This window comes from Poecilia latipinna, unplaced genomic scaffold (assembly GCF_001443285.1).
Source record: "Poecilia latipinna isolate Pla-1442-1.1 unplaced genomic scaffold, P_latipinna-1.0 Scaffold2557, whole genome shotgun sequence".
In the NCBI taxonomy this organism is placed as follows: Eukaryota; Metazoa; Chordata; class Actinopteri; order Cyprinodontiformes; family Poeciliidae; genus Poecilia; species Poecilia latipinna.
The window spans coordinates 30,062-57,263 of record NW_015115173.1 but is presented as its reverse complement, the minus strand read 5'-3'; the positions used below and the strand labels follow the sequence as shown (position 1 = coordinate 57,263).

General features: G+C 37.6%; 1 protein-coding gene across 1 annotated transcript; it reads right to left on the bottom strand.

The window, feature by feature from the left end:
- neto1l (neuropilin (NRP) and tolloid (TLL)-like 1, like) lies at positions 1 to 25,914 on the bottom strand. The gene is made up of 7 exons (XM_015020256.1): positions 25,833 to 25,914; positions 24,520 to 24,647; positions 19,612 to 19,694; positions 18,646 to 18,791; positions 11,993 to 12,106; positions 7,594 to 8,224; positions 1 to 5,048 (listed from the first exon to the last, which is right to left on the bottom strand). The coding sequence occupies exons 1-7, from the start codon at positions 25,912 to 25,914 to the stop codon at positions 4,961 to 4,963; spliced, it is 1,272 nt and encodes a 423-aa protein (XP_014875742.1). The 3' UTR covers positions 1 to 4,960.
- Between the last annotated feature and the right edge of the window lie 1,288 nt (positions 25,915 to 27,202).

The following is a 27,202-nucleotide window of genomic DNA, read 5'->3' as shown; positions in this document are numbered from 1 at the left end:
ATATCCTGAACTGTCATTTGTTTTTATATAAAAGGAATCTGATTCTCTACTGAGAAACCATGACATCAAAATTGAAAATATGGTCAATATGGTTTGTGAAAATGTTTTTTTTTTTTTTTTTTTTTTTTAAACCTGATTCTGTCCTTTTTTCACCTAAGAGCAATTTTACATTAAAGGTACTTTACTTAAAATAAAAATCTGTCTTCTATCTGAAATCAGTTGCTCCATTGCTCATCAAGCCCAACCTGATGTGGAGCTGCACAGGATGGAAGGGGGGGAGGGGATGCACCTTTTATCATCCAAGGTAAAGAAAAAGACGGAAGAAAAAACTTTATCAGAAACTTAAAAAATATATTCTGATCACAACACTCTACAGCAGTAAAGTTACTTAGGGTAACAGTTCATCACTGAGGATGCACACAGGGGAGAAACTTTAGCTCCGAATGATGTCAAACTTGGCAAGATGCAGCGGAATGATGCATCTGTCTGATGTATCTGCAGAGAAATAAAGACACTATTACTGAAAATCTGCTCCAGGCCCTGTTCCGTTCCAACCTGCTGCCTGGCCTGCCTCGGATTGATCCGATTCAGATTTGTTCAATTAGAGATTGCAGCACTTCCACCTTGGAAGTGGCAGATGGGTCTGCATTTACGTTTGTGCGTACATTTGAGCATCTGTTACATAGCGATATATAAGAGCATGTTCAAGCTGTGCTAGATACTTTTTGAATTTTCTCTAGATGTTGGGTTGTGAACTAAGAAACGAAAGAAAAAGTCTACAATGTACGAACAGAAACAAAGTATTTTATTGGTACTTGTCAGAGTATGTATGACCCTGTGTTTATGTAATGAGAAGAGCACAAATGTAATCATGCATGAAGTACATCAGACTAATAACAATAAAAGTAAAGAGTGTTGATGGTGGTTACAGTGAAAAGAAAACCACATATTTAGACAAAACTCTAAGAAAAATATACACAAAAAGAGTGTTGATTGAATGTTAGAGTTATGTCTGTCTGTTTTCATTTTTGCACTTATCACAAAAAAAAGTGACCAAGTCATCATAATAACAAATAATCAAATTCAGAATTAATTTAATCAATTGACAGTAGTATATTTATACTCGTATAATAAACATTACATTATCACTCACAGTCAGTCCAGCCTAAAAAAGAAAAGTGTTAAAATTAAACAGCTGTATTGCCCACTGAAATAAACAACTTTTTGAACTATTCCTTAATTGTGAAGTTCCAAATAGTGGAGTATTATTTTTTATTTATTTATTTTTTTTTATGTAGGGGATATGGCTCACCACATGGTGGCAGCACAATCTTGTAGGCAGCACAAACACTGGCAAATAAGATGGAAACTGGAACTTTTTTTTTTTTTCCTGTTAGAAGACGTAGCAGTCAATGGGATGTCTCTTGTGCACAGTAAAGGCACTGTAAGAGACATGGCCAAACAAGTAAGGTATTGTTGGGGCCCTTTTCAAAGTCAAGTGATTGGACAGCATCTCCCAGCATTCATTGTGCTGGAATCCAACATACTTATCCCACATACTCGATAAACTCATCACAAACTGCAGAGATAAAGTGGCGGTGGAGAAAGACACTCACGCGTTTTGTGCCTTTTGTGTAGCTCTAAAGGCTAAGCGAGGCCAAACGTTTAAGGTTTATTGCTTTTTGCGCAAGTGGTTTTCTTGCCGCGACGCTTGACATCTTCACCTCCCCCTTTTCTTTCCCTCTCCTCCTCTTCCCTCACATGTTGTGCTCACGTATATTCTTAATTAGCTCATTAGTCTTGATGTATATTTCAGTATTCCATCCCTTAATTGCAGTTCATTATTAGTTAGTCGATTTGATTCTTGATTGTTCATTGTCTGTAGAGCAGTAGATAGATTGCATTATTAGTAGTCCGATATGGGAGTTATTGGCTGAATATTTTGACTGTAAGGGGAATCTATTTTTGTTTCTAGATTCAGATGCTTTTAAAAGAAGTTTTTGTGTATTCCGGTAAATGTGTGAAGTATTTTCTGTTCAGTAGGGTTCAATTCACAACTTCATGTGAGACTGACGAGTTTGGTTAACGATGTCGTGGAATGGTGCCCAGACTTTTTTTCCCCTAAAAAAAAACAAAAAACAAGCTTAAACTCTACTAATAATTTTATTAATAGTAAATTATTAGTCATAATTATTCATAGTTACATCAACCATTGATACAATTCCTGTTGCACAAGAGTATGCTGAATCTAATCTCATTTGCATGTTGCCATTTGGGGTAAAACTAATTGGGTTTAGTTTAACGCCCATTTAGTGTTAAGCTAACCACTCAATGGGTGTTACACTAAACAGCCATTTAGTTTAACACTGAATGGCAACATGGTGCTAAACTAAACACTAAATAAGTGTTAAACATATATTCCTGTCAGCTTATCTAGACAGGAATATGATCATCTTAATCTTAAAATGTAAGAAGTCATTAAACCTGGAGAAATATATTTGAGGTCATTATCTGCATAGTTCATCATTGATTCATATCTGATGCAATAAATTAGACTGCTTTCAGCAGAATGGTCCTTTTTGGGGTAAATGTGTATGAGTGGGATTGTGAAGTTTGGGAAACTTGGAGTGCAAAACAGTTACTCTAATGCACCATTCATGCTAGGGCAGCTGCAGTAAACTGGACGTAAAAGCAAGGCTAAATCTTACAGCTGTGATGTCGGCGAAACAGTAAAGTTGGCATTTTATATCTTAAACCTTTTCAAATTGAGTTTTGTGCTCCAAAATCATTTGGGTGAATGTCGGGGCAGCAAACCATAGTACAGGGTTTAAGAAAGATTAAGTCATGCCAAATGACAAAAAAAATAAAAAATAAAGCACATAAACCCATTCAAATTAATGACAGACTAGATGGAAAACAACATAAAAAGAAGAATATTCATGTTTTGGAAAGACCAGAGTCAAATTTATTACTTCAGGCTCAGAGCAAAACTGTGTTATGTCATACAAAATAGTTTTAAGTCGACAGTGTTCACAAATTTGGTAAAAGTGAAAATATTTTGGTGGTTAGAAAGAAATACCTTAAATTTTATTGCGAGTTTTAGCACTTAATGGAGCCATCTAAAAACAATTGCTGCAGCTAAACAGACTATTTTTTCCCATCCTGGACTGTGACTGATATGTGCTCAATAAAACACCAATGACTGACTGTCAAAGCTCAATTAATTTTATAATGATGACCAGGATATAATTATGATTAATAATGAACATGTAATCATTATGATAATCCTCATGATTGTAAACACAAACCATTTTTATCTGTTAGGTTTTCTTACAAAACTATTCCAGCTATTTGGATAGCTAGACTGTTCTGTTTTGTAGACATGTGATAATGAAAGTACACCCTATTTCATCAATAAAGGTTTACACACCAGAAAAAACAAAAAAAAAACAAACAATATGATTACAAAAATGTTCTGGTCTAAAGATCATCTTAAAATTAGGCAAATAATACATTGATTCTTATTTGTTGTTTTTTAAAAAAGCCAAGAAGCAGAAATGGTCAATATCACCCAATATGCTATTTTCACGTGTTTGCTATATATATACAAACACGTGTATTTCTATGAAACTTGAGATTCTGCATTGTGGTTCAATGGCTTAGAAAGATACCTAGCTTTAAATAAATTATGCTCAGGCATCAATTTTCTATGCATCTGATGCTGCATTATATTTAATTTAATCCCTAGCAGAGCCAGACCGAAACAATTTTCTTAGGCATTTCAAAAAATACCATGGCATGTGCATTGCAATGTAATGTCACTGGCATTGGAATAAATGCGAGTGCTAATCAAAAATATCACTGCAATAAAATAACACTTAGATTAAATAACCTTAACTTCATACTAGCTACGCCATCCAAATGCTCCGTGCATGCTGAGATATCAATGGTTTGCTCAACAACCTGAGGACACGCTTAATGGACACATGAAGGAGCTGATTAACATCTGATGAATCAAAGGAAAGCTTAAGTATTGCATTTATTTTAAAAAGCATCAGCAAAAATAAGCCCTGAAAGATAAGTTGAACAATGTATAAACCTTCACTTCATTGTTTCCTATTATAAAAGTCTCTTTTCATACAAAGATATTGAGCTTCAGTAGAAGAGAAGTCAGTCAGACTTAAATATTTGTCAAAAAGGCTCATTTTAAAGTGAAAGTTTAAGTCAAAAAGTTTGTCAACATATCAAAAGACAGCAACGTCAAACTCAAATCAGGCTGTGAAAATGTGATTGCAGAACGGCGTGTAGTGATTTACCCACACGCCATGCAATGTATTTGACGCATTTTGTGAATGCTATTTAAATAGCATCTGAAGCTCATACAGTGCATGGATAAGTGTTTCTTTTTTTTTTTTTTTCAACTTTAATGTTAGTATGTTAATGGTTTAATGGAAAATAAAAGAGCATGCACAACCCACACACCTCTACCTTACATTATTATCCAACATAAAACAGAGGTTTTTTAAGCCCACAATAAAAAAAAATGAAATTAGTTTAGTAATACATAGAGTAAAATTCAAAGAGAGTAGACCAATTGCAAGCCTGTATAATTTGTTGTGAAAATCATAGCATGTATGCCATTGACTGAAAAAAGACATGCTGAAAAACGAACTTAGACTTAGTTCAGTTAAACTTCTTTTGTGGTCAGAAGGAATTTATGTTAATGACACAGATGTTTCACAGCCCAAACAGAGGTCCTTGAACTGTGTTCCTTCTATATAAGTCAAAAAAACAAAACAAACAAAAAACCCTGCAACAGCAGCAGAGACGACTGTTTTTCAGATATCCGTCCTCCACAACATTGTGGCTAGAATATTTCCATCTAGTCCTTTGTAATCTTTGCGCATGAATACACCTCCAGCATCCATTTCATTAAAGTGTCCCCTCATCATCATCAGCATCATGCTGGTGTAAATCTCCGCTCCGCTTTGTCATGTGTCAGTGACGCCCGTTCGTACTGTTCCAGGATAGCACTATTCTCAAGAAGTCTACATGATGGAGACAATGCAACATAAAGTACAGCATAAGCAGACACAGACACATTAAGACAACACATTTCTCACGCTAAGAGACAAAACAATGAGTAGTAATTGTTGGAACGACTTCATTATATGCTCACATGAAGCTGCGGCCCTTTAGAGCACAATCACGTTTTACGTCACCAAACAGTTTTGACTAAATCAAACTATTAGGGATCAGTCAGATTAAAAAAAAAATAATTCAACAGTTCTGCATATTACTACTGGGTGCTTACAATTTCTTGTGTCACATTGGGGTTTTTGCAACTTCATGCAAACAATGTCATGGAGCATTTGCACATGTTACACACAAGCATAATAAGAAGAACTGATATGTCATGCAGTTCTATAAGAGGATCCCCATGTAGGTGTAACTGACGGCATAGGGGATCTCAGTGTGCTTTATTAATTAAGTGGAAAATTGTTCTTAGACTTAAAAATCTAGAACTGTGTTTGGTTTTCATTTCTGTGCTTCAATCTTGGCAAATTAGGTTTCTTTATACTGACTATACGAACGGTTTTCTTTTTCCACGGGTCATTCCTTACCAACTTAAACTTTCCCATCTAGGACCACTGACAGCTCTGATGAAAAAAAATGTCAGTGAAAACTTTTCGGACTTTCTAAAACTGAAATATTAAGTTGTAATTTGCTCTAAATTGGTTCAAAATGAATGTATACACTCATTTTACTTATCCATAAACAAGTTATTTGATTAACTCAGAACGCACTGCTTACATTTTTTGACTTATTTAATCATTTTTTTTTGACCAATGGTGATTGAAGAATGAACGACACCCCACAGTCGTGCGTGACCAAGATGGTGACCAGCACAGAGAGGAGATGACAGATTGTTGTGCTTGTTTTTCAACAACCCAAACCCACTACAGAACCTGCCTGTTAAATTACAGAATTGTCATATTGCTACTCTTGGTAGTCGAACTTCATTGTGGTTGCAATCTAAAAAAATTAAACCAAACAAGCCAATAATAGAAGAAGCTGTTTAGCATAGGCAGAGATAATTCTCATGGTCATAATAAAAGTTTGTTGCATTTGGTTACACTGAAAACTCATAAAAGATAGTAACAAAAAAATACAAAGATTAATGTTTTTCTTAATTTGAGGGAAAAAAAAAAATAAGAGTTTGTCTTCTCTATGATACCAGAAGTCTTCAATCTACCAATGAGGAGAGTGCAAACTGGGAAGATCGTGTAAGTTGGCAAGGAATGATCTGTGATTCTACTTGGAGAAATATTAAGAGTTATAACATATTAAGTGGCATCAGTTTCAAGAAAAATGTCTAGAAGTCCGTGGTAATGCATGTGAAAGTGGTTATTAGAGAAAAGGCTTTTTAATGATGAACATACTCACTTTAAAAGCAAGATGGCAACAAGCAGGAAGACCATCTTGATAAACAGTAAAAAATAATAAAAATATATACATACAAAACTGAACTGGTAAAAATAACAAAAAGCCCATGCAAAAGTCACAGAAAAGGAAAAAAAAATAGACAAAAGTATATACTGAGAGGGGCAGATGGCAATTACACAACAAAAAAGGTGTTGAGTGTTAGATAAGCGTGCTTACCTTGGGATTGTCTCCTAGACCCTAGTTGTGTTGTACTCTGATTCATGTTTGCTCAAAGAGCCAATGAGGCAGAACCTGAAATGTTATGTCTCTTTCATTTAATATCAAACTCATTTTGCATAGAGGTTAGAATGCATTATGTACTACACACTGTAAATGTAATAAACTTAATTTGTCATTTGGTGGGCATAAGGAGCCTTGCATGCACGACTGCAGTTAATCATTACAGCACAATCAGGAATATCCTGGAGTGAGTACATAGAAAGTGCATGCAAAGTTCATATAAAGTTTCTTAAATGCTCTATGATTCCTTCATACAGTAGTTTTGTAAACACACTGCAGCTTTCAAGCCGTCTAGATGCAATTACAACATGTTTATTTTTGTTAATAAAATAGATGCTAATGTCAAGAGAACATATTTTCCGTATCGCAGTTTGGAATCAAGTGCATATTTTGTAACTTGCATTATTGTAAAAAAATATATGGAATTTCAACAAGGCACCAATTTAAGCCCTTTTGATTATTGTCAGATTAGAGACTAAAACAAATGGCATCAATGACAATAAAATGACAAATCTCAAAGAACAGATAGAATTAAATATAGCTGTCAAATACATATGAACAATTATAGAAAGCTAACTGGGATGCGTTACAAGTTTGAGGATGAGCATGCGAGATGAGACACACTGTATTTTAGCCCTTTGTTAGAATTTGGGATGGCAGAAAACAGGTGAGTGAAGAGGGTGAACTGAAAAGTGAATGGTAAAATGGAAAATAAACAACACAAGGAAGACTAAGAACAACGCTCAAATAAAACAACAACAACAAAAAAAAAAAACATAGGTGAATATTTGTTGCACATTTCAAACTTTGTCATTGTTAACTATGGTGCAGCTGTTCCTTCCTCATCAGAAATCTATGGATACTGACCGCTGTACTGCCTTTTCGTGGCGCGACAGTCGGTGGCTCGTCGTGGGAACTTCTTCCAGGTCATCGTCCAGGTCGCACCCGTTGTCTGCCGCCTCTTGCGAGTAGCTGTGCTTCATGACCAAGATGCTCCTGCGGTTCCCTGTGGCCGGCAGCAGCGGCCGCACCGACATGGGCGGCTGTGGAAGGTCTGCGAGCAGAGCTGCCGCGGCCCCTGAGTCACGGGCACTTAAGTTACTCCGGCTCCCTCGCCCGCTGAGCGACAGCTGCGATATGTGCGCGGATCCGGGGCAGGAGGGGGAGCCACAGTGGTGGTCGTGGATGCAGCGGGAGGAGGCCTGGCGGAGGGCGTGGTAGTTCTCAAAGTCCTCCGCCAAGTCAACCAAATCTGCAGAGGCTGCTGTGGGCGTGGCAGCGCTCCGTAAAGTACACAGCTCGTAGTGAGGGGGCTCGAAGACCTCCTGAAACATGGTGGGGTCGAAGTCTTCTCGTCGCAAGATGTACTTCTTACGCGGCTGCTTTATCTGAACAATTACTGAGACAATGAGGAGGATGAAGACGATGCAGCAAGTCACACCAATTATGGCCCCGTTTGTGGAATTCAGATTGTCCAGGAATTTGGTATTAGTTTTCTCTGCAATGGTAGAAACACATGAAAACCTATATGAAGGAAGAAGAATCTCATGATAAATATCAACATTATTTTCTCAGTAATAGAAGAGCGGTGACAAAACATCGAGTGTTAGGTCATTAGATAAAACAGTTAATTATCTGGTCACACTTTACCAATGGTAGGTATATGTGGCATTTCATTAAGTCACACAGACTCAAAAATACCAAATGGGATTGAATATTTACCCTCATTAATATAAGCTAATATGTTCTAAAAAGAAGTTGCACCTCGTTTTCTTTGCACCCATCATCAAGCATTAATGGTAAAGTTAATGTAGGTTAGTTGGTACCTGTAACAATCCTGACTTTTAAGCATGACTCATAAATTCTGCAATTGAGTGTTTGTTAAAGATTTGGAAGTGAAGGAGTAAAAAAAAAAAAAGTTAAACAAACTCCTAATTGTAGACTATTTTCATTTGTTTTCTTTACCACTCTGATCTTGATTTATTCCTGTTTACCATTCCCGTCTCTTCTTCATCATCACGTATTTTTTCAGTGCTTCGAACCAACATCAGCTCTGCTAACTACACATATCTGGTGCCTCTCTTTTTCCATTCTTTGCCTTCAGTAGCTTAATTATTTTTCCTCTATTATTTGTTCTGCCTTTAAAGCGATATGTGTTGTGCTCAATGTGTGCAAATTATTGATTGAAAAAATGTTGTGACATTCTCCAACAGAAAGCAAGCAGAAAGATCAGGCAAATAAAGAGCAGAAATTAGGAAAATAAAATGGTGTAATTATTAAAGAGGAGGCCACTTCCTTTTGCACTCTTCACGCAACTGAATAAAAATGTCACTTTAAAAATACATCCATTGTTTTTGTTAATAGCATGAGCATCTGTAAAAACTAATTCCAACAAACAGAATACCAATCTGTACTCTGATCACTGACATTTAAAAACTGGATGAAATCCTGCACAGAGCACAGAGCTTCAGTGACAGTAATGGATTATATTAAAGGGAGTGAAAGGGAAAGGAATAAAACTTGACATTTTCACAATAATTCAAAACATTGTGGGACCTAATGCATTACTACAGCAGAAAAACAATAACCTCAAAATCCCACAGAGCTTCTTTCCTGTTTTGTTTTGCACGATTCAGACACAAACTATGCAGTCTATCCACCGGGTACAAATAGACTCGGTTCTGTTCATCTTTTCTGTGTATGAAGAAAAATATATGCGCATATATATATATATATATACTGAACTGCTACTGTTTTAACCTGAGGACCATAGGTGTCAAATAAAAGTGACAACTCTTAGTGTACAATTGAAGCTGTGGTGACAATGTGTGCAAAGGATGTGAAGGCTGAAAGATTGGAGGAGTTAAAGTGACTTTGCTGCAGCATTTTAAAGTCTTATCGGTCTGCCTTTTCCCTTCTGTCATAATATGTGTGAACAAAAAGGCTTTGATAATACAGCATTATTTCAGACTTTTCATATTAATATGAATAATTAGGTTTATTCTTTTTAATTGGCAAAGAGGCACATCACCTAACACCCCAAGCACTTGACATCCTTATTTGTACGCCTTTGTCAATAGAGAATGCCCCCGGTGTAAATACTAGGAAAATATGATGCCCTACTGTTGCTGGAAAAAGTTGCTATTTATGGCTTATAACTTCTTAGTGAGCATGCAATTAAAGGGCAATTTCACTGATTTAAAAGGAACCCTCACTGCATTTGATTTTCTTAAAACCAGAACCGGGATATTCTACACTCTACAGAGATCACAGATCAATTTTCCTAAGTCTTTATATATTTTTAAAAACACAAGCTTTCCTGCCATTTGGGAGACCTTAGATCAGAGGTTCCCAAACTGTGGGGCGCGCCCCCTAGGGGGGGCTCTATGTCATTGCAGGGGGGGCGCGGGAAGCCGTCTGGATGAAAAAAAAACAAAACATGAACACTGAATGCGCTGGGTTTTTACCTTAGAATGGCCAACTCTCTGTTATTCCTATGTCAATTTGATACAGTAGATTCTTCCACACTTCCCATATCTGTGTCCTCTGTCACTTTTATCAGCAGTTAAAACAGTTTAGTCCGTTGTTAACATGTTGTAACCTGTTTTTCCGAGCCGCCTTTAAACGCAACATAAACGCTACGACGCTCGCGCTGGGTTTCCACCTGTGAAGGAGACCTGCTGCTGCTGTGCGGAGCTACGTAGGTTTGTGTTAGAATCACGGCAGCAAACCAGCAAAACGCAAAGAACTTTTCACAGTTTTTCCCTCCAAACTAACCGACTGAGTCGAGTAAAGTTGTTGGATGCAGGTAATGTTAGCTAAAAGATGACTAGCTAATATCAATACAGAACCTTTAGCTTAACAAGTACCTTGTAGTAGGCTACCGATGTTGGTGTCTATTTTCAGCTACGTACATTCATTTTGCCCCCAAAAAAGTCGATGCCCCCCGTCACACGCGTCGTTTCAACCAGACAGCCATTTGTAATCCATAGGGGGGCGCAGAAAATGTTTAGAAACCACTGGGGGGGCGCAGAAGAAAAAGTTTGGGAACCACTGCCTTAGATGGTTGCTGGAGTCCAGAAAAAAAAAAAAAAAAAAGAGGCCATTCAAGCAAGAACAGCCACGGCCAACATTGTAAAAGTTGGTTGTTTTTCAAAATGTTCCAAATTGATTCAAAATATCTTAAAGCAGATTAAAAATAATGGTATTCAAGCAAGCTTCCGTAAAAGCCGTTTCTTGCTCTGCAACTGTCTCAACAATTTCTAAGCTTTTCCTCAAGCTAAATGCTTTAGCAATCAAAGGCTACCCGCTCCAAAAGCTAGGTAATTGCATTGTGTGATTTACTGAAACAGTGTTAATTTAATTGCCAGGGTCAAGACCTCTGTGTTCATCCACTTCGTCAAGTGAACCCGTTCTTTTGGCCTTGTCACATAAAACAGACGTCTCTTGTTAAAAACTAATGGGTCTAATTGGTGCCAAGACAGAACAAACAACTATTGAACACCGCTATCCGGTTTGATCTGGATTTTTAAATAGGCAGTGCATGATGACAACTAGGAACTTTGTTTCACTACTGAAAAAGTAGCAGAACAGATATTGGCATAAATAAGCTAAATAAATAAATAAATAAATAAATAAATAAATAAATAAATAAATAAATAAAAATAATAATAAATGACATGAAAAATATGCTGCATAAATGCACATAAAATACCTTGCAAGAATCTTGCCTTGTTAATTTTTTCGTATTTTGTACTTCAGAGCAGCACTACTTCAACATATTTTTACTTATGTAAAAAGTAAAAAGTAGCCATCCAAAAATGACTCAATTAAGAGTAAAAAAAAAAAAAAAAAGTACAGGCCAAACAAAGAAGCATGTGTACAAGCAATAGGTTTCCCTAACATCTACTGTAAGTTTGTGTGATTTTGGGTTAAAACATGTTTTTTCCACAGTTTCTGAAGTGACTCGGAGTAGGTAGGGTATAAAGAAATTTGTCTCAAGTAAAAGTAAAAGCTAAGCAGAGGAAAATTACTCCTAAAAGTATTTTTTTTTTTATTTTGGCAAAAAATTACTTAAGTAAATGTAACTAAGAAAGTGTAACTAGTTACCGCCCACAGCTGTTCTTGGCATGACATAAAATGCCAAGAAAATACAATAAAGATGTTGCTTTGTCTTGTGACAAAATGTAAAAATGTTTGCAATGTTACTGTGTGCTGGTCTGTTGCAGGAACCTTTGAAAACACATCTTACACATCTGCATCTCACCTTTGCATTGATTCTCATCCCAGGGGTAGACACAGTTCTGAATGCCGTTGCACACCAGAGTGTAGTTTATGCACATGTTACTGTGACAAAAGAAGGCATCAGCATCACATGGAGCTGCACAGGAGGGGGAGGAAAAAAAAAAAAAAAGCAGTTACCAAACACTAAAATCCAATAATTTATTAATGAAACATTAACATTTGACCTGTCCCTTTAAATCAGAGGAGACATATGTTCACATTTTACAAGAGTAAGTCTAAGAAATAATATTTGCTAGAGCACAAAGTTGCATTTGAAGTTACAGATGGGGAGAAGCTGTAGTGTGCCAGGTTTTTGAGGGAAAAAAAAATTGGATCAGAATTACTCAGATCAGATCAGTTCCCTCTGCACACATCTGTTCTTCATGAATTTTCATCATTGCCCTCCTCTTCAAAAAACATCTTGGGTGACAACTTGAGGATACAAATTAATTTCCCAGAACATATCCACATTATGCTCGTATGAATTATGTGACTTTTCAAAAATCCTCCAAACCTGAATAAAACCATTCCTGGTGATTATTTCCCCGCCCTTCCCGCAACTTTCATCAAGAATCATTGAATATTATTACGGAGCATGCGGTCTACTATAGCAACGGCTCTTCTGGAGCTTTTGATATCTTCGCCTTCCTGTGATGACTGTTTGTAGCAAAGCCATCTGTCAGCAGGAAAAAGACATGAAATCGATACGGAACTGTTGCTAACGCCATTGTTGTATGAATGTGGAGGTTCAGAATTAAAAGCCAAGGTGCCCTTGTTCTCCACAACCAATCATGCTAATGCACAAGCCAGATGAATGGTCAGTTCAAAGCTCTTACCTGGCAATTCTGGAGAAAATAAAAAAGGCCAGTACTTAATGAATCAAGCACGCAAATGATCCATAATTACGTTACATGTTTAGACATACAGCAGTTTGTTTATTCTTCATTTAGTCCATAAATAAAGGAGGAAGTCAATGTAACATCCTGAAAAGGTTGAGATAATTTATAGCATGTTTTTTTTTTTTGATAAACCAGACATCATTTGTTAATGGGTGAAGTTTTCACCAGTATCTAGAGTTTAATTATGTCCCACGCTGCTTATTCATCAAGGACTTTGTTCACCGGAGCAGCCAAAGCTCTTGTCAGCTGCTTGCTTTATGTTGGCATACAGTTCTGACCATATTTATTTCTACCACTAGTAAAGTTGCAAAAAGTAGCCTTAAATTGAATTAATATTTATTGCAGTAGCATAATGTCACATTGTAAGCCTTTAATTTGAGTACATTTATTGAGTAAGGGGGAAAAAAAAGTCTTGTTAAAAAGTCATTATATTGTGATAATAAATCATCCGTGGCACAATTGATAGTACAACCAAACAAACCCAATAAAACTAATGGAACGCAAGAATTTTTTGTTTATACTTTACATTTTAAGTGTTATTGGATGTAATAGTTCCTTATTTGCTGTTTCCAAATAAGACCTGGCACAAACATACATTACTTTTAGCCCCTGGCTTTTAGTCTGTGTAATATATTCATCTTGCCACCATGTAAAATGAGCGGGATGGTAAGGGAGGTAAATCTCTAGAGCCTTCTCCTAGAAACTGCGACAAAACGAGTTTTTGTGGAGTCACTAGGTTTCCACGACAACAGATGATACCTGATTGCCAAATGGTTGAAAGGAAATTATGCCAGAAAAAAAGCATTTTGTTTGTCCTATCGTCACAAATCTAAATAGATGAAATCTTCTAACCTCTACCAAGATTTTAACTGAAACTATGCAATTTGATCTGACAAGAGCAACAACAAACTTTTCAGTGAAAAAAAAACAAACAGACAAAAACAAACAAACAAAAAAAACAAAATAAAACAAACAAACAAAAAAACAAACAACGCAGGTGATTCTGGTATGAAACAAAAGATGGATGTGTTGGAAAGCACTTCGTGTTTACCATTACGTAGAGTGGAGGATCTGTGATGCTGTGGGCCGGTTTCTCTTCCAAATTAAAACCTTGTTAGAGGGCATGGATTAGAGATTCTAAAATATCAGGATACTTTAAATACAATCTGGTGGCCTCTACCAGTAAACAGAAAGCGGGCCAGCTGAACGTAGAGAAGAGAAGAGTTGATAGAAACCAGGATTTTAAAGGCTCTATGGAAACTGCAGAAAGCAAAATGTTCAAAGATATCTCTACGAATGTGTCCTTATCCTATTTGTAAAACGGGCTGTAGAAATGACAGCAATAATTTTAGTAATTGATATGGTGCTAAAAATATGGGATTTCTGTCATGACTTTTGCATGGCCCCAAAATGGAATCTCCACTCTGCTTAATATGCACGGCCCATCTTACTGGCATTTATTTGTATGTGAGGCATGTTTTAAGATGTCTTTAAATAGCGACTGTCCCACAAGTAACTCCTGACACGCAGGGATAATGAATGGCTCTCTTTGGTCATTAGTCGTTTGTTACAGAGGAAGTGTCCTTCCCCGTCTCCTGCCCGTCTCATGTTGTCTCTCCTTATCTCTTTCTTTCTTCCTCCCTCTCACATAACACTGTCACTGGCACTGAAGGAGCTTGGCAGAAGTGTGGCAGAGCTGGGGACTCTTGAGACAGTGTTACCACTGTGATGTATGGCTGTTGTTATTTCAGTTCTCATCCCGATTGAGTAATAACACACACAGAAAAAATAAAGAGCGACTTATCTCTTTCTCATTCTCCTACGCGTCCCGCCTGGACCTTCGTCGTAACGCCCTGAATCAAACTATCCTCTCTCTGTGTATCCGAACGCTCTAATTTTCATTCAAAAATTCTCCGTATGCGTGTCGATCTGGTTGTCAGCGAGTGCAACGTCCTACATTATGTGCCAAACCTCTGACAGTTTGTTCCAGTTATCAGCCTCTAGAGGGAGCCCACGTCATCTCGTTTCGCCACCTCTGGTTTCTTCTATTCTCCTCGAGGGGAGACCAGACATAAAGACCGCAGTCTGCTCTTATCTTCAGTGAAATTAATTTCAGGACATTTTGTTATAACTGTGCCCTTTTGCCCACAAATAAATGTTCACAGCCACTAGTGGAGAGATATAAATAAACTCCTAAATGAGTGTCTGGAAGAAGTCTTTGGGTGTCTGCAGAGCCGAAAAGGGTCTTCTGCTGCAAAGTAGAAAACAGGCTCGTTGAGAATCGTTTAACTGAAAAAAGTGAATGCCAATCTCCATTTAATTGCTTGCTCTTTGGATTACAAGGGCCTGGCATTGGTGTTTCTATGCGATGTGAATGAAGCGCCCTTCGTCGTTATTGGCATCCTTTATAGCGATGTTTGAAACTCCTTAAAATACATTTAGCTTTTGTTGCAGTTGCATAATCTTACACTGACAAAAAACAAAAACAAAACAAAAAAAAGCATTTGTCACCACATTTGTCCAAGTCCACAGCCAGAGCACGGAATTAAGTGTAAAACAACTAAAACTGTGATAAACAAGTTGGGATGAGAACAGAACCAAAACTGAATGGTAAGGTAAAGTAACAACAACTCAGAATTGGAGATTCAATGTCACCATCAAGACCGTAACTGGAACTGTGCACTTGAACAAGAAGAGACCAAGACTGAAGGTTTCAGCAACTAAAATTACAGGTGGGTCTGATATTAAAACAACGGATGCCACCATATGTTGCAAAGCACCCTCATACATCTTTGCAAGGAAAGACAACATTGGAGGACGCTGTGTAGGTGTTATAACTAAATACATATACTTTGGATGGATGGATGTATTTTTCTGATTCTAATATGCAAACATTTTTAAAGTAAAAAAATAAATAAAATGCAGTTGAATGCAACTGAATGTGTTCCACTAATCATTAAGCAAAAGACTCATCCATGTACAACTTGTTGAGCAGAGACTGGGCGTGAAAGCTGCCAAAATTCATAGAGTGGCATTGGAACAAAAATGTTATTCAAGTTGTTTGCTCAAAGTCCGAAGTCTGTGAAAAATTTGCTTAACATTTATTGTCGTTTTTGCCTTTTGAGTGCACAAACTGAGTTTGAAGCAGACTGTAATAGAATGAATTTTTTCAATTTCCTATTCTTTGGTCTACGTGGAGCACCGTGCTGTTGTAGCCGTGATCACTTTTCCTTGACAGCGAGAGTTTTTGCTCACCTCTTACAATGGATGGAAAAATTATGCTTTCTTCACAAAAATAAGAAATTTTCACCTATCGCTGCAGCTTCAATGCTCAATTTGCCTCCTACGAATCATCCATCCCTTTTGTCATTAATCTTGATTCATCTGAGATCCAGTGAAATGCTCCAGTCCAACCTGCAGTGGCTTCCTGATTGCAACAGAAGCCGGGATAACAGGTGTACACACACGGCATAATCTGACCAAAACCACGCAAAGATCCCACCACTAAGACAATAAAGAAGCTTTCCAAGAATAATAATAATAATAATAAAAAAAGAAGTGATGTGTGCAGTGAAGCCAGAGCAAATTTCCATCTGCAACCCCAGAGACGTGTTGCAGATGAGGTGAAACAATGCTGACGGCTGAGATGTCACACAGGCACATTTATCACCTAAGACATAATTGCTTCTTGGATGAAGGGGTTCGCTGTCTTATGGCTCACATTTGTGATTGTGCACTGCAAAGCAGGACTGAATGTGTGAGCGGACAGCAAAGGGAGGTCAGTTTGAATGAAGGAAGATATTTGCATTCATGAACACTCTGCCCACAAATACATCTCACTGGAATTTGGCAGGTGTAAACAGCTCTCTAAAAGCTGCTGGTTCCACTGGGAACAAACAAACAAATATGATTTAACATCAGGATAGGCTGCGCTGTGAGCTGCAAATGCATCCCCTTCAACCTCTCGGTTGCAGTAGGTGGACTTATTTGGAGATTGTCCAATCATTAGTGATTTGCTGTTTTGGTTTTCTTCTTATCACAGCAAACAACACTATAGATCAAAAGAGGTTGCTCTTAAATGCATATACTATCATTAGGGAGCCAGAAAGCCTAAAATCTTGAATGTGTGAAACAAGGAAAAATTATAGTCTGCATTTTCATTGTTGTTCAAAACCAGATACATTATTTTAAACAAACCTCTCTGGAAAAAAAAAGAGTGATGTGAGTCACACCCACTGAAACAGGAGATTACTACCAGACATGAGTGATGGCAGAATTTTTGTAATTGCCCTGTATTAAAATCCATCACATTAATTACTGCATGGAATGTTTTGTAACTTAAAAAAATATATATTTTAAAAGTGAATATATCAACTGGATGTGTGAACATGTTTTGGTATCAAAGGAAAAAAAAAAACAGAGAAAAGATTTGCTATGGAGATCATCTTCTATGCAAGAATGTTTTTAAGGGGGAAATCTGAGAAAAGGACTTAACACAGTTCATAGGATAACCGAGACAAACGGTTCGAGGGGCAAAAACAGCCAGATTACCATCACCATCAGAGTTGATGTTTGTGAGCACAAAGTCAGGGAGGAGCATGCTTAAGTTTGTAGTGTCTTTTTTTTTTTTAATGTGTCCACTGTCAGGGAAAAACATAAATTTAATCTCTCCAGTAAACATAACTGCACAAACATCAGCTTCAACTGTGACTGTTTTTATTTTTAAATCCAGTCAAAAAGCAAATACTTCTCCTGACTTCCTCCTTCTCACTGTATTTAAGATGGCATCAAACTTGAGCTGGAGGCTTTCCATCACTACTTTTGTCGTGAGTAGATATTGTGTCATCACTCTTCGTCAACTTTTGTCAACATTCTTAGCAGCCTTGCTTGTTTTTTTTTTTTTTCTTACATTTCTTTTTGGCATATTTCTTAAATTTGATAATGAAATTGACTAAAGCTACTGCAAGACACAATGCAAGATACAACACAACTCAAAAGATTGTCATACGCACTTAATCGACCTGATACCTTTTTCAGCGTATACGTTTTTTTGAGTGAACTTTAATTGTTTGCAAAAAGAAACAGTCTGTAGTAAAGTTGACTAAATTATTTGCTCTACCACTTTGCTCTGCAGAGATCGAATCCATCTATGCATTCAGCGTTGGCAGAGTTGTTGTGGAACTGCTCAGCTGTGGTCGATGCTGCTCTAAATGCGAGGTCTGGCTGAGGACTGCCCGAGTGACTTGGACTGAATCGTTGCCCCGGCAACAGCCCATCATGGCTCTGAACGGCGAAAAAGGTCTTATATGGGGACTCACGCAACACACCACAAGTATTTCTACAGCGAGTTGTGTTGCCCAGCCTTAGGAAAAGCACGTGACCTGCTGTAACAATTCATGTGGAAAAGTAAAAATATCTACATGGTTTGATCCTTTTATGTGGAAAAAGTGATATTTGCTTATTTCAATAACTCTCTTCTACCACAATTTGTTGAATCAGACAAGTTCAGCTGACTTTTTGCACCTTTTACTATGTTCAGAAATTATGCAGACATACATTCTTTGAACTGCCTGTTTTGCTTTTACGAAATTCCCCGTTTTTCTAATGAAACCCTGAACATGACCACTTCTGCCTTTCTATTCTATACGTCAGCTTCCAAAACCTTTTACTTTGATATACACACACCATGAGCAAAGTCACATGGACGCAAGTGTGCTTTTCGTGAAATTTGCCTTACGTTCTTGGTAGGTTGTGAAAAGGATGCGGAAGCGGCTCTTGCGGCTGAGCTCGTCCGCCCACATCCGGATGACTCCCAGCGTGGACACCAGCATGATGTCGTTGGCCACCGTGGAGCAGAACTTGCTCTTCAGGTCTTCCACAGAGCTTAAACAAACACAGAAGGATATTAGAAGATGCATTCTATTGCAAAATGGACATAACCACTGCACCTCTAAATAACCCTCCCTGCTGACTTCATTTTGTTCGTAACGCTTCTTGTGTCATTTCCGGCGTTTACACTTACAATGTGTGCAACTGAAAGAGCCTTTTGGGACGTGGGCCAGCTTTGATCTAATGCAACCACACACATGGATAATTATCTTCCTCACAGCTGATCAAATCATCATCCTCCTCATTTTATGGCTGCTGGCAAACACAAATGACTTGTTGACTATTTTCTTTAGATGGGTTATTGTTAGACACCAAACTAGTTCTCTCCAATAGCACAGAAATCCTGAAAAAAAAAAAAAAAAACTTACTGTAAATAAAATAAAATAAAAATACTGTAATGCTGTTCATCAGTATCCTATCAAGATAGCACATTTCTGGATTAAATTACTTCTGGTTTGGTCTTGAGGGAACTAACTACAGTGTCACAGTCAAACTTTTTAATACTGTTTTTGTTTCTGGAAAATAGATGGCTGTTCTCAGCAATTACAGTTGGATTATTAGACAAAACATACAGTGAAACAAGAGGAACTTTTATGTTTCTTGACATTTCTTTTCCATTGAGAGTTATTATTCACAGTATGATGATGTGACGTTTTAAAACAACTGCATTTGGTGTTTGCTCGTGTTGTCTCTGACTAATATTTCAATTCGTTAGATTTCTGGAAAAGGAGTGGTAAATATGCAAACAATAAAATAAAGGAAATCAGGAAAGGGGCAAACACTTCATACCACTGATTTTATTTGAGAGTCCTACCTTCCTCCGTCATACACTGCTACAAAGTTGCGTTTGCATTCATTGGAGTTTGCCATCTCATAGTCCAGAAAACGCAGATAGATCTGGAGCAATACAAGAGAGCAGATTGGACAAAAACAGATTAACTGGGAAAATGGAACAATACCGTTGTAAAGGGGGAAAATAAATATAGCACATTGGAGGAGAATCATCAAAAAAAAGCTTTTGTTTCAATCTTCTACAACCTTCTAATTAAAACACCTACTTAACACACCTTATCATTTCACAGTATTTCTCCTATGCTCCCTGACTGCCTCGACATCAATGCCAGTTATTTATTCATCAGGCCGAGATCGAACGGCATCATAGCTCGGCTTTGTTCTGCTGTGTACAGCCCTCACCATCACTCCGGGTTAATGAGTGGACAGCTATGACAGAGAAATGTGACACTTTTAAAACGCCCAAAGACACGCGCTGCAGATCGGCCAGGATAATGGACTTCGCAGTGACAACCTGGCTTTGACAACATGACAAGTGAAATGTATCGGAGTGCAAAAACAAGCTAAATGCTTCCCCCGGGGTCTCATATAAAAGGGTCAATAAGCTTTCATCGAGCCAAAAATGGTCAAAGTAAGCTTCTCTATTCTCACATCTGCACACTTGTGTGTCAGGCATACTTATACTCCAACACTTGTACGTACAGTGCCTTGCAAATTCAATCAAGTTTTTCATATTTTGTGATGCTGCAGCCACAAATTTTGAAACATTTCATTAAGATTTTTTTGTGATAGATCAAAACAAAATAGACAATAACAGTGAGGTGTACAGGGAAGATTGGTTAAGCCCTATTTACTTTGATGCCACAATATAAATATAACTTTTCTTTCACAGCAAAGGTTTGTTGGAGGATGTAAGTGAAAAAACAAACAACATTATGAACACACCACAAGCATAAAGTGGGGACTTATAAAGCAAGATTAGGTTGTAAAACAATATTTCACACATTAATTCTCTACATATCTGAAAATGGAAAAGGTACACCATAGCTGAAAACCATCTAAAATAACAAACCAAGTATATAATATTTATACAGTAACTAAGGAGTACTATCTTGGTCATTTGAAGTGGATTTAAGTTAGCTATATAAATGTAGAGAGAGCTTAATACAAATGCATTCCTTTTATTGGTCTATTACATCAAATTCTAGTGAAATATATAGAGGCTTTTAGCTGTGTGTCGTGACCAGGGTGTTAAGAAGACTCGGCCATGTACACACAGCAGATGTTAAGAAATGTGTTTATTATACATAATGTATTAATAGAATCCCATTTTGATGTTTACACCTGTATCTTAAACAATTTAATGATGTCAAATCTTGAAACATCTGCTGAATGGTCAAAGTCATTAACTGTCTGATAGATGACGCTGCGCCACTGAGACATTGACAAAACAGCATAATTATCTGATAAATAAGCTGAAAGGTAAACACAAATGAAAGGAATTAAATGGGTTTTTTTTTCAGCTACTCCTTTGATAAACCGAGTGAAGAAAAAAATCCAAAGCCAGATGGCAAAACACAGAAGAAAGAAAGATGGGTAACACTTTATTTGAAGGGGGTTGAATAAGACTGACATAACACTTGTCATGAACATGAATAATCCTTCATGAATATTTATGACTGTTGTCATAAAGTGTCATTCGGTAAATAGTGACACTTTTAATACAAAGTTGACATTATTCAAAATGTCTTTGTTATGACAACTTGACATTAACCAAGAAATCATTATTGATATAAATTTGTTATAAAAGTATTACTGATTGCACTTTAAAAATGAGTTAACTTTATGTTACTAAAGGTAAAGTTTAAACAGTAATGATTTCCTGGTTAATGTCAAGTTGAAATAACAAAGACATTTTGAATAATGTCAACTTTGTATTAAAAGTGTCATAATTTACCGAATGACGCTTTATGACAACAGTCATAAATATTCATGAAGGCTTATTGATGATCATGACAGGTGTTATGTCATGTTAATGACAGTGTCATGTCAGTCTCATTCAACCCCCTTCAAATAAAGTGTTACCGAAAGATGTAATCAAAATTTATAAGTCCGAATTATTTGCTCTCGGAGGAAAAAAAAAAAAAAAAAAAAAAAAAAAAAACTGCTGCTTCCTTAATAGCAATAGCCAATAATGGCGAAGACTCAGTCGCTGACTGAAGAAGATAATGTTCTCTCTGTGCCCAGCTAAAAGGTGCCCAGAACACAGCATGCTGCTCCTTACAGTCAGAGTGATCCTTGTCTTCATAAAATATGAACAAAGTGTCGGAAAGTTCAGACAGACATGTTGGAAAAAAATAGACACGACAAACATGTTCCATGGTGGAAATAATCTTTGACACTCCCAAGAGCTGCCAGGTGTACTTGGATATCTGTCTAAGCAGAAATAACAAGAGGGGGACATGGTGCTAACAAAAAAAAAAAAAAAAACACACACACAACCCACATACATACACGTATTTGCAGTCTGACGTTTTATTTTGCAGGCATGTGTCTGATTAAATGTTCTTTCATGATGCCTTGGATACCAGTAAAAGCTCATTAATTTTGATTTTTTTTTCTCCCCCTGTGGTTGCTACAAATTCTCTTTAGAAAAAAAATAAAAGATGTTCAGATGACACATGCTGGTGTAAAGATCTAACATCATCATTAAAAGTGGTGCATTGCTGTCACTTCTGGCAACAACACACGGCCATTACTGCTTTCTGCAGGTGTGCCTACCCCTTACCATGACTCTTTCTCTCTCTCTTTGCCATCTGCCTTCCACACTTAATCTCCATCCCTTTTACATTTAGACCTTAGATAAAATACATTATTTAGCAACCCCGAGCCCCCGACCCTCTTCCTTTTCTGCACCCCGTTTTTCCTGCCTACTCTCTGGAGTCCGCCGGTGCAGTCTAATTAGAGCCTCCGGCGTAGGATGTCACTATCTCTCTACTGCTTCTGGCACACTGGCAACAGTGCAGCGCTGTAAGAGCATAGAGGGGTATTGAACAATTTGCTCAGATTACAGCACGGCAAACATGTATGTAACATATAAAGTGAGGGGAGGTGTGATTCACTCCTTCACTGCGGTAACATAAGCGTGTGTCTGCACTCTCTGACAGAAACACGAACCAGAGGTTTTATACGCTTCGTGAGTTTTGCAGATAGAGCCAGTGAGAAGTTTAAAACCGTGCACCTGTAGAGATTGAATCATGCTCGAAAATGCATTCGCGTTCGTGCCTATCGGTACCACTGAGTGGAAACCTTTGGCCCTTGACTTGCCCTGGGATGCGATTTTGTAGGATGACATTTTAAAATGATTTGGAAATCACTTTCCAATGGTCCCGTTATGTTCGTTTTTCATTAATCACGTCTGTAAATTGTAAAACTGACTCGCGTTCTTTGGCATGCATGCAAATATCGCACTGTACCAGAATAGGCTACATGCTGAATAATAATAATAATAAAAAAAAATGAAATAAAAATCAGTCTTGTATTGATAAGGGCTCAGCATCCCTCTGCCTTCCTTTCATTTAATTTTTTTAAATTTTACTACTACTTATAGCACATCCCTAATTCCCCGCTGATGATTCAGAAAAAGTCTGAAGGTGGATGGTGCAATCTCACAGCTCCAGTGGCCTTGACTTTTAAAGCAGCTGAATCAGAAGGGCATTTCCGACTGAAACAAAGGCATTAGTGGGAAATATGCAACCCTGAAGAGGATGCCAGATACGAACAGCTGCTGCAGCCATGAATCATAGCCATACCATTGTTATCAGCCAGCCATATCATAAACCAGCATGCATATGCGTCAGAGGAGGCTGGAACATAAAAGAGCAGGAGGCTTTTCTCTTTTCTGAGAGCCAGAGGAAGTCCGAATCAACCATTACGTTAGCTAAGAATCACCCAGCTTATTGTCATTTAAATTACTTTATTTAAATGGCATGTTGGGGAAAACATGCAGCAGAAGAAAAAAATAGAGTATCGATCTGAGTGAAGCAATAGTGACATTTACTGGAAGCAAACATAAATGATTTTTCTACCTTTAAAAACAGGTATGACGCAAGGTAAAAAAAAACAAAAAACATGCACATGAATAAAATATTTAATTAACGTAGTTAAGAATGCAAAACTATTCAAAAATTGCACACTTCAATTGAAAAAAAAAAAAAAAAGACATGTAACTAATCAAATGTACTCCATTCAATAATCAATGCTCTGCAGCGGTTTTGAGCTTGGTGGTCATAATGTTATGGCTGATCAGTGTAACTAGCACAAAGTCTTTGAAATATGTGTTTTTTTTTTCTGTTTGGTGCTTCAGGCTCAGGAGACTTTTAATCCTTTAGCATTAATGCAGCACAGGTACCTCCCAAAGATAAGAAAGCGAGTCTACAGTGTATTCGTGGCTGGAGTGAAGTTGTGCATGTTTACGAGTGTTGGAGCATATCTGTATTTATTTTATTTTTTTATGCATGCAGGGTTGCGTCCAGACACTGGCATAGAAAACAAATATGGGAAGCCCCAGGGTAAAGGGTCAAACTGCATTGTAACACCATTTCATCAGTGCTAAATCACCCTGTCTTTTTCTGCCCTAAACAAGTCTTCCTCTCTCTCATCCTCTCTTTTTACTCTCCACATCCTTTCCGTGCTTTGTTCCTCTTGGCAACACTGCTTCGATTAGGAAAAAAACGAGCACCTGGCCCTAAGTAAGCCCTTCTGCCTGTTTGTCTTTCTGACCCTAGCGGCGGAACGCTTTCCTCCCCGCAGCGACAAAAACCTTCACAGGCAACAGAATATGTTTCTGCGTTGTCTGAGGAGACACAAAACTAAATCAACTAACTTACATCGTTATCGCAGTTGGATGAGGAATGGTTAAGCCACTGACCTTGGAACGGGGTGGAGCACGGATGTACCATTTACAGTCGACGGCCTCGGCGGCACCTGCTTTCCCGTCTCTTGTGATCTGGTGGGACTCAACGATACCTTCTGGACCAACCATGTCATACTGACAGGCTGAAACACAGGTGTATGCATAAACACGTACAAAAGCAATGTTCCGTATATGCAGTCATGTGAAAAGGAAATATTCTGCATGGGAAAGTCATTGGAAATGCTAAGTACACCGCAGGAATCAATGAAAACTTGGTTATGAAAACAGTTATTTTCTCAGATCACGGTGGAGGAATTTTGTCCCATTCTTTATAACTTTGCTTCAGCTAATGGAGGTTTTCGATGATATGCTTTAATAGAGAACTAGTAGGATCCCACCACAGCATTTTAGGACAGGGTAAGGTTTTAACGTTACAAAGCGTTAACTTTTAACCCTTCCCTGTTTTGTGGAAAGGCACACCTCTCTGATCCAGAACAGCAAATTGCCCTCTTAAATTTGATATAAGCAGCAAAGGTATACTTAATGTGTATTCACACCAGCCCTGTTTAGTCCGCTTTAATCAGACTCTAGTTTGTCTAGAAAGTCCAGCTCTTTTGGGGAGGTGTGAATGAGCAATCAAACTCTGATGCGGACCAAAAAAAAACAACAAAAAAACAAAAAAGCTAACACTGGTCCAACAAGAAACCTCGTTTGAATGCATACGTGGATGCAAACAGACCACACACCGCTCCAAAAGCAGGAAGTGAACTATAGTGCAGGGCATTCTGGGTGAATATTACTAAAAACAAATGCAGACTCTAACTCTAGAGGGAGAAATGGCTCGTGGTATTTTACCAAAGACAAAAGTGAAATCTTACAACCGCTAACATTTGACGCTGCTCTATTTTTGTTTACATTTTATGAAGAAAGAAGTTGTAGTCTTCTTTGAAATGGCACAGATGTTGCAGTATTACTCTGAACTGAGTATCAGATATGAAAACATCCTCGGTGTTTTACCGTATTGTATTAACATTGATTGAAAGTGATAACAAATGTACATCTTTTGTCCATTGTAGGTGGTTTGATGTGGTGTGTAAATTGATTGATGGATGGATGAATGGATGCTACAAGTACATATGCAAATATTGCAATAGTGAAACACAGTTTGTACAGAGCACCATTTCAAGCCCTAGGAAGAAAAAAACTGTGGTAAAACATGGTGAGAAATGTAATCAGAAATGAGGCAGAAAGAGAAAAAGGAACAAAAAAAGCAAAAAAAAAAAACCAAAAAACAGAAGTAAAAACAGAGACTGAGAGAGTATACCTACAGGGCAGAGGTGGGGGTACTCCCAAATCAGCAAAGTCGGGATCTGAGGAGATAGAAGAGGGGAAACAGAGAGGTGGGGGCATTTATTTTTAATGCCTGAAATACATTTTTTTATAACACAGCAGCAAAGTGCATAATGCATAAGGGAAGCCTGTGTATGAAGAACTCACATGACCTATGAATTCTGGCAATCTTAAGTGATGTGGTAAAAATCTATATTTTTTTATGTGTTTTTATGAACAGGAGACTTATTTTGACAACTTACACCAGTGAAACAAGTATAGTTATGGTTACATATTGTTATATTTCATCATATTGGAAATAACTGAGCATGAATAGGTGTTTCCTTTTTTTTTTTTACATATGTGACTGAGCTTGTTTAAGGCTATTACATCATCATAATTACATACAAAGCCATGCCTAATTATATGTGCATGGCTTGCACACTCGAAACAGTGAAAAAAAAACAAACTTATCAGTAGACATTTTACGGTTGTGATATTAAGCCGTATGGTTCCATAAGACGAAAGAGATGTTTTTGCATTTATAAGAGGGAAGCTATCATCTCTATCAGTACCGCAGTTAGTTTTAATGTGCGTATTTGTAATGTACGCAGTTCAACATAGCATCGGAGCCACCGGTGTAAAAGCACATCAGATTTAAATGAGCATGCTTTCTGAATTCCCAGGACGTAAAGTAAAGTGCACATGTTGAGGTCTCTGTAGCTCAGGTGTGCAAAGTATTTCATACGGTAAGAAGACAAAACATGATATCTCTTGTTTTAAGGTAAAGATAAAATGCATGGTTAAAGCATGAAAGAACGCAACACCAAGAGTCTTTCATGGTTCACAGGAATAATTCAAAGCTTTCAAGGACGTTGCAGGAAATCACAAACATTACCAGGTCACTGTTGGGTCAGCGTTAGTACTTACAATTAAGATGACCCCAGAAGTCACAAAAAAATAATGTTTACTGTTGATTCATACTATTATATATATTTACCAATGTGTGCATGAGTGCTGCGAGTGTGCTACAGCGGATTGTACTTACTATCTTTGAGTTAGCAGAGCTTCAGCATTAGCAGCTGAGACAATGGAGACACTGTTTAACACGGCGACAGGGACGAGACTACCTGCTTGTATTTTATGCAGGTTAGTGAAATTAAAAGAACATACAACAGAAAATTAAACAGAATGAGCTCCTGATGCAGAAATAAAGTGAGTTGTTACCAGTCAATAACTTTACAAAGCGAAATTTTACATCAGACTCATGAGTAAGTTGCACGAGGAAGGTAAAGTTTTGAGTACTGCTGCAATATGTTGGATCAAAATGGCTGCCGGTGATGACAACGTCTTTTACCTAACATCACAG

What these genes read in the sequence shown, in the direction of transcription:
- neto1l (XM_015020256.1), bottom strand. Translation starts at nt 25,914, where the DNA reads ATGCCCCCACCTCTCTGTTTCCCCTCTTCTATCTCCTCAGATCCCGAC. An exon ending in GTGCTCCACCCCGTTCCAAG is followed by an intron (nt 19,695 to 24,519) that starts GTCAGTGGCTTA and finishes GTATTGCTCCAG; the next exon opens with ATCTATCTGCGTTTTCTGGA. An exon ending in TTTCACAACCTACCAAGAAC is followed by an intron (nt 12,107 to 18,645) that starts GTAAGGCAAATT and finishes CCTCCTGTGCAG; the next exon opens with CTCCATGTGATGCTGATGCC.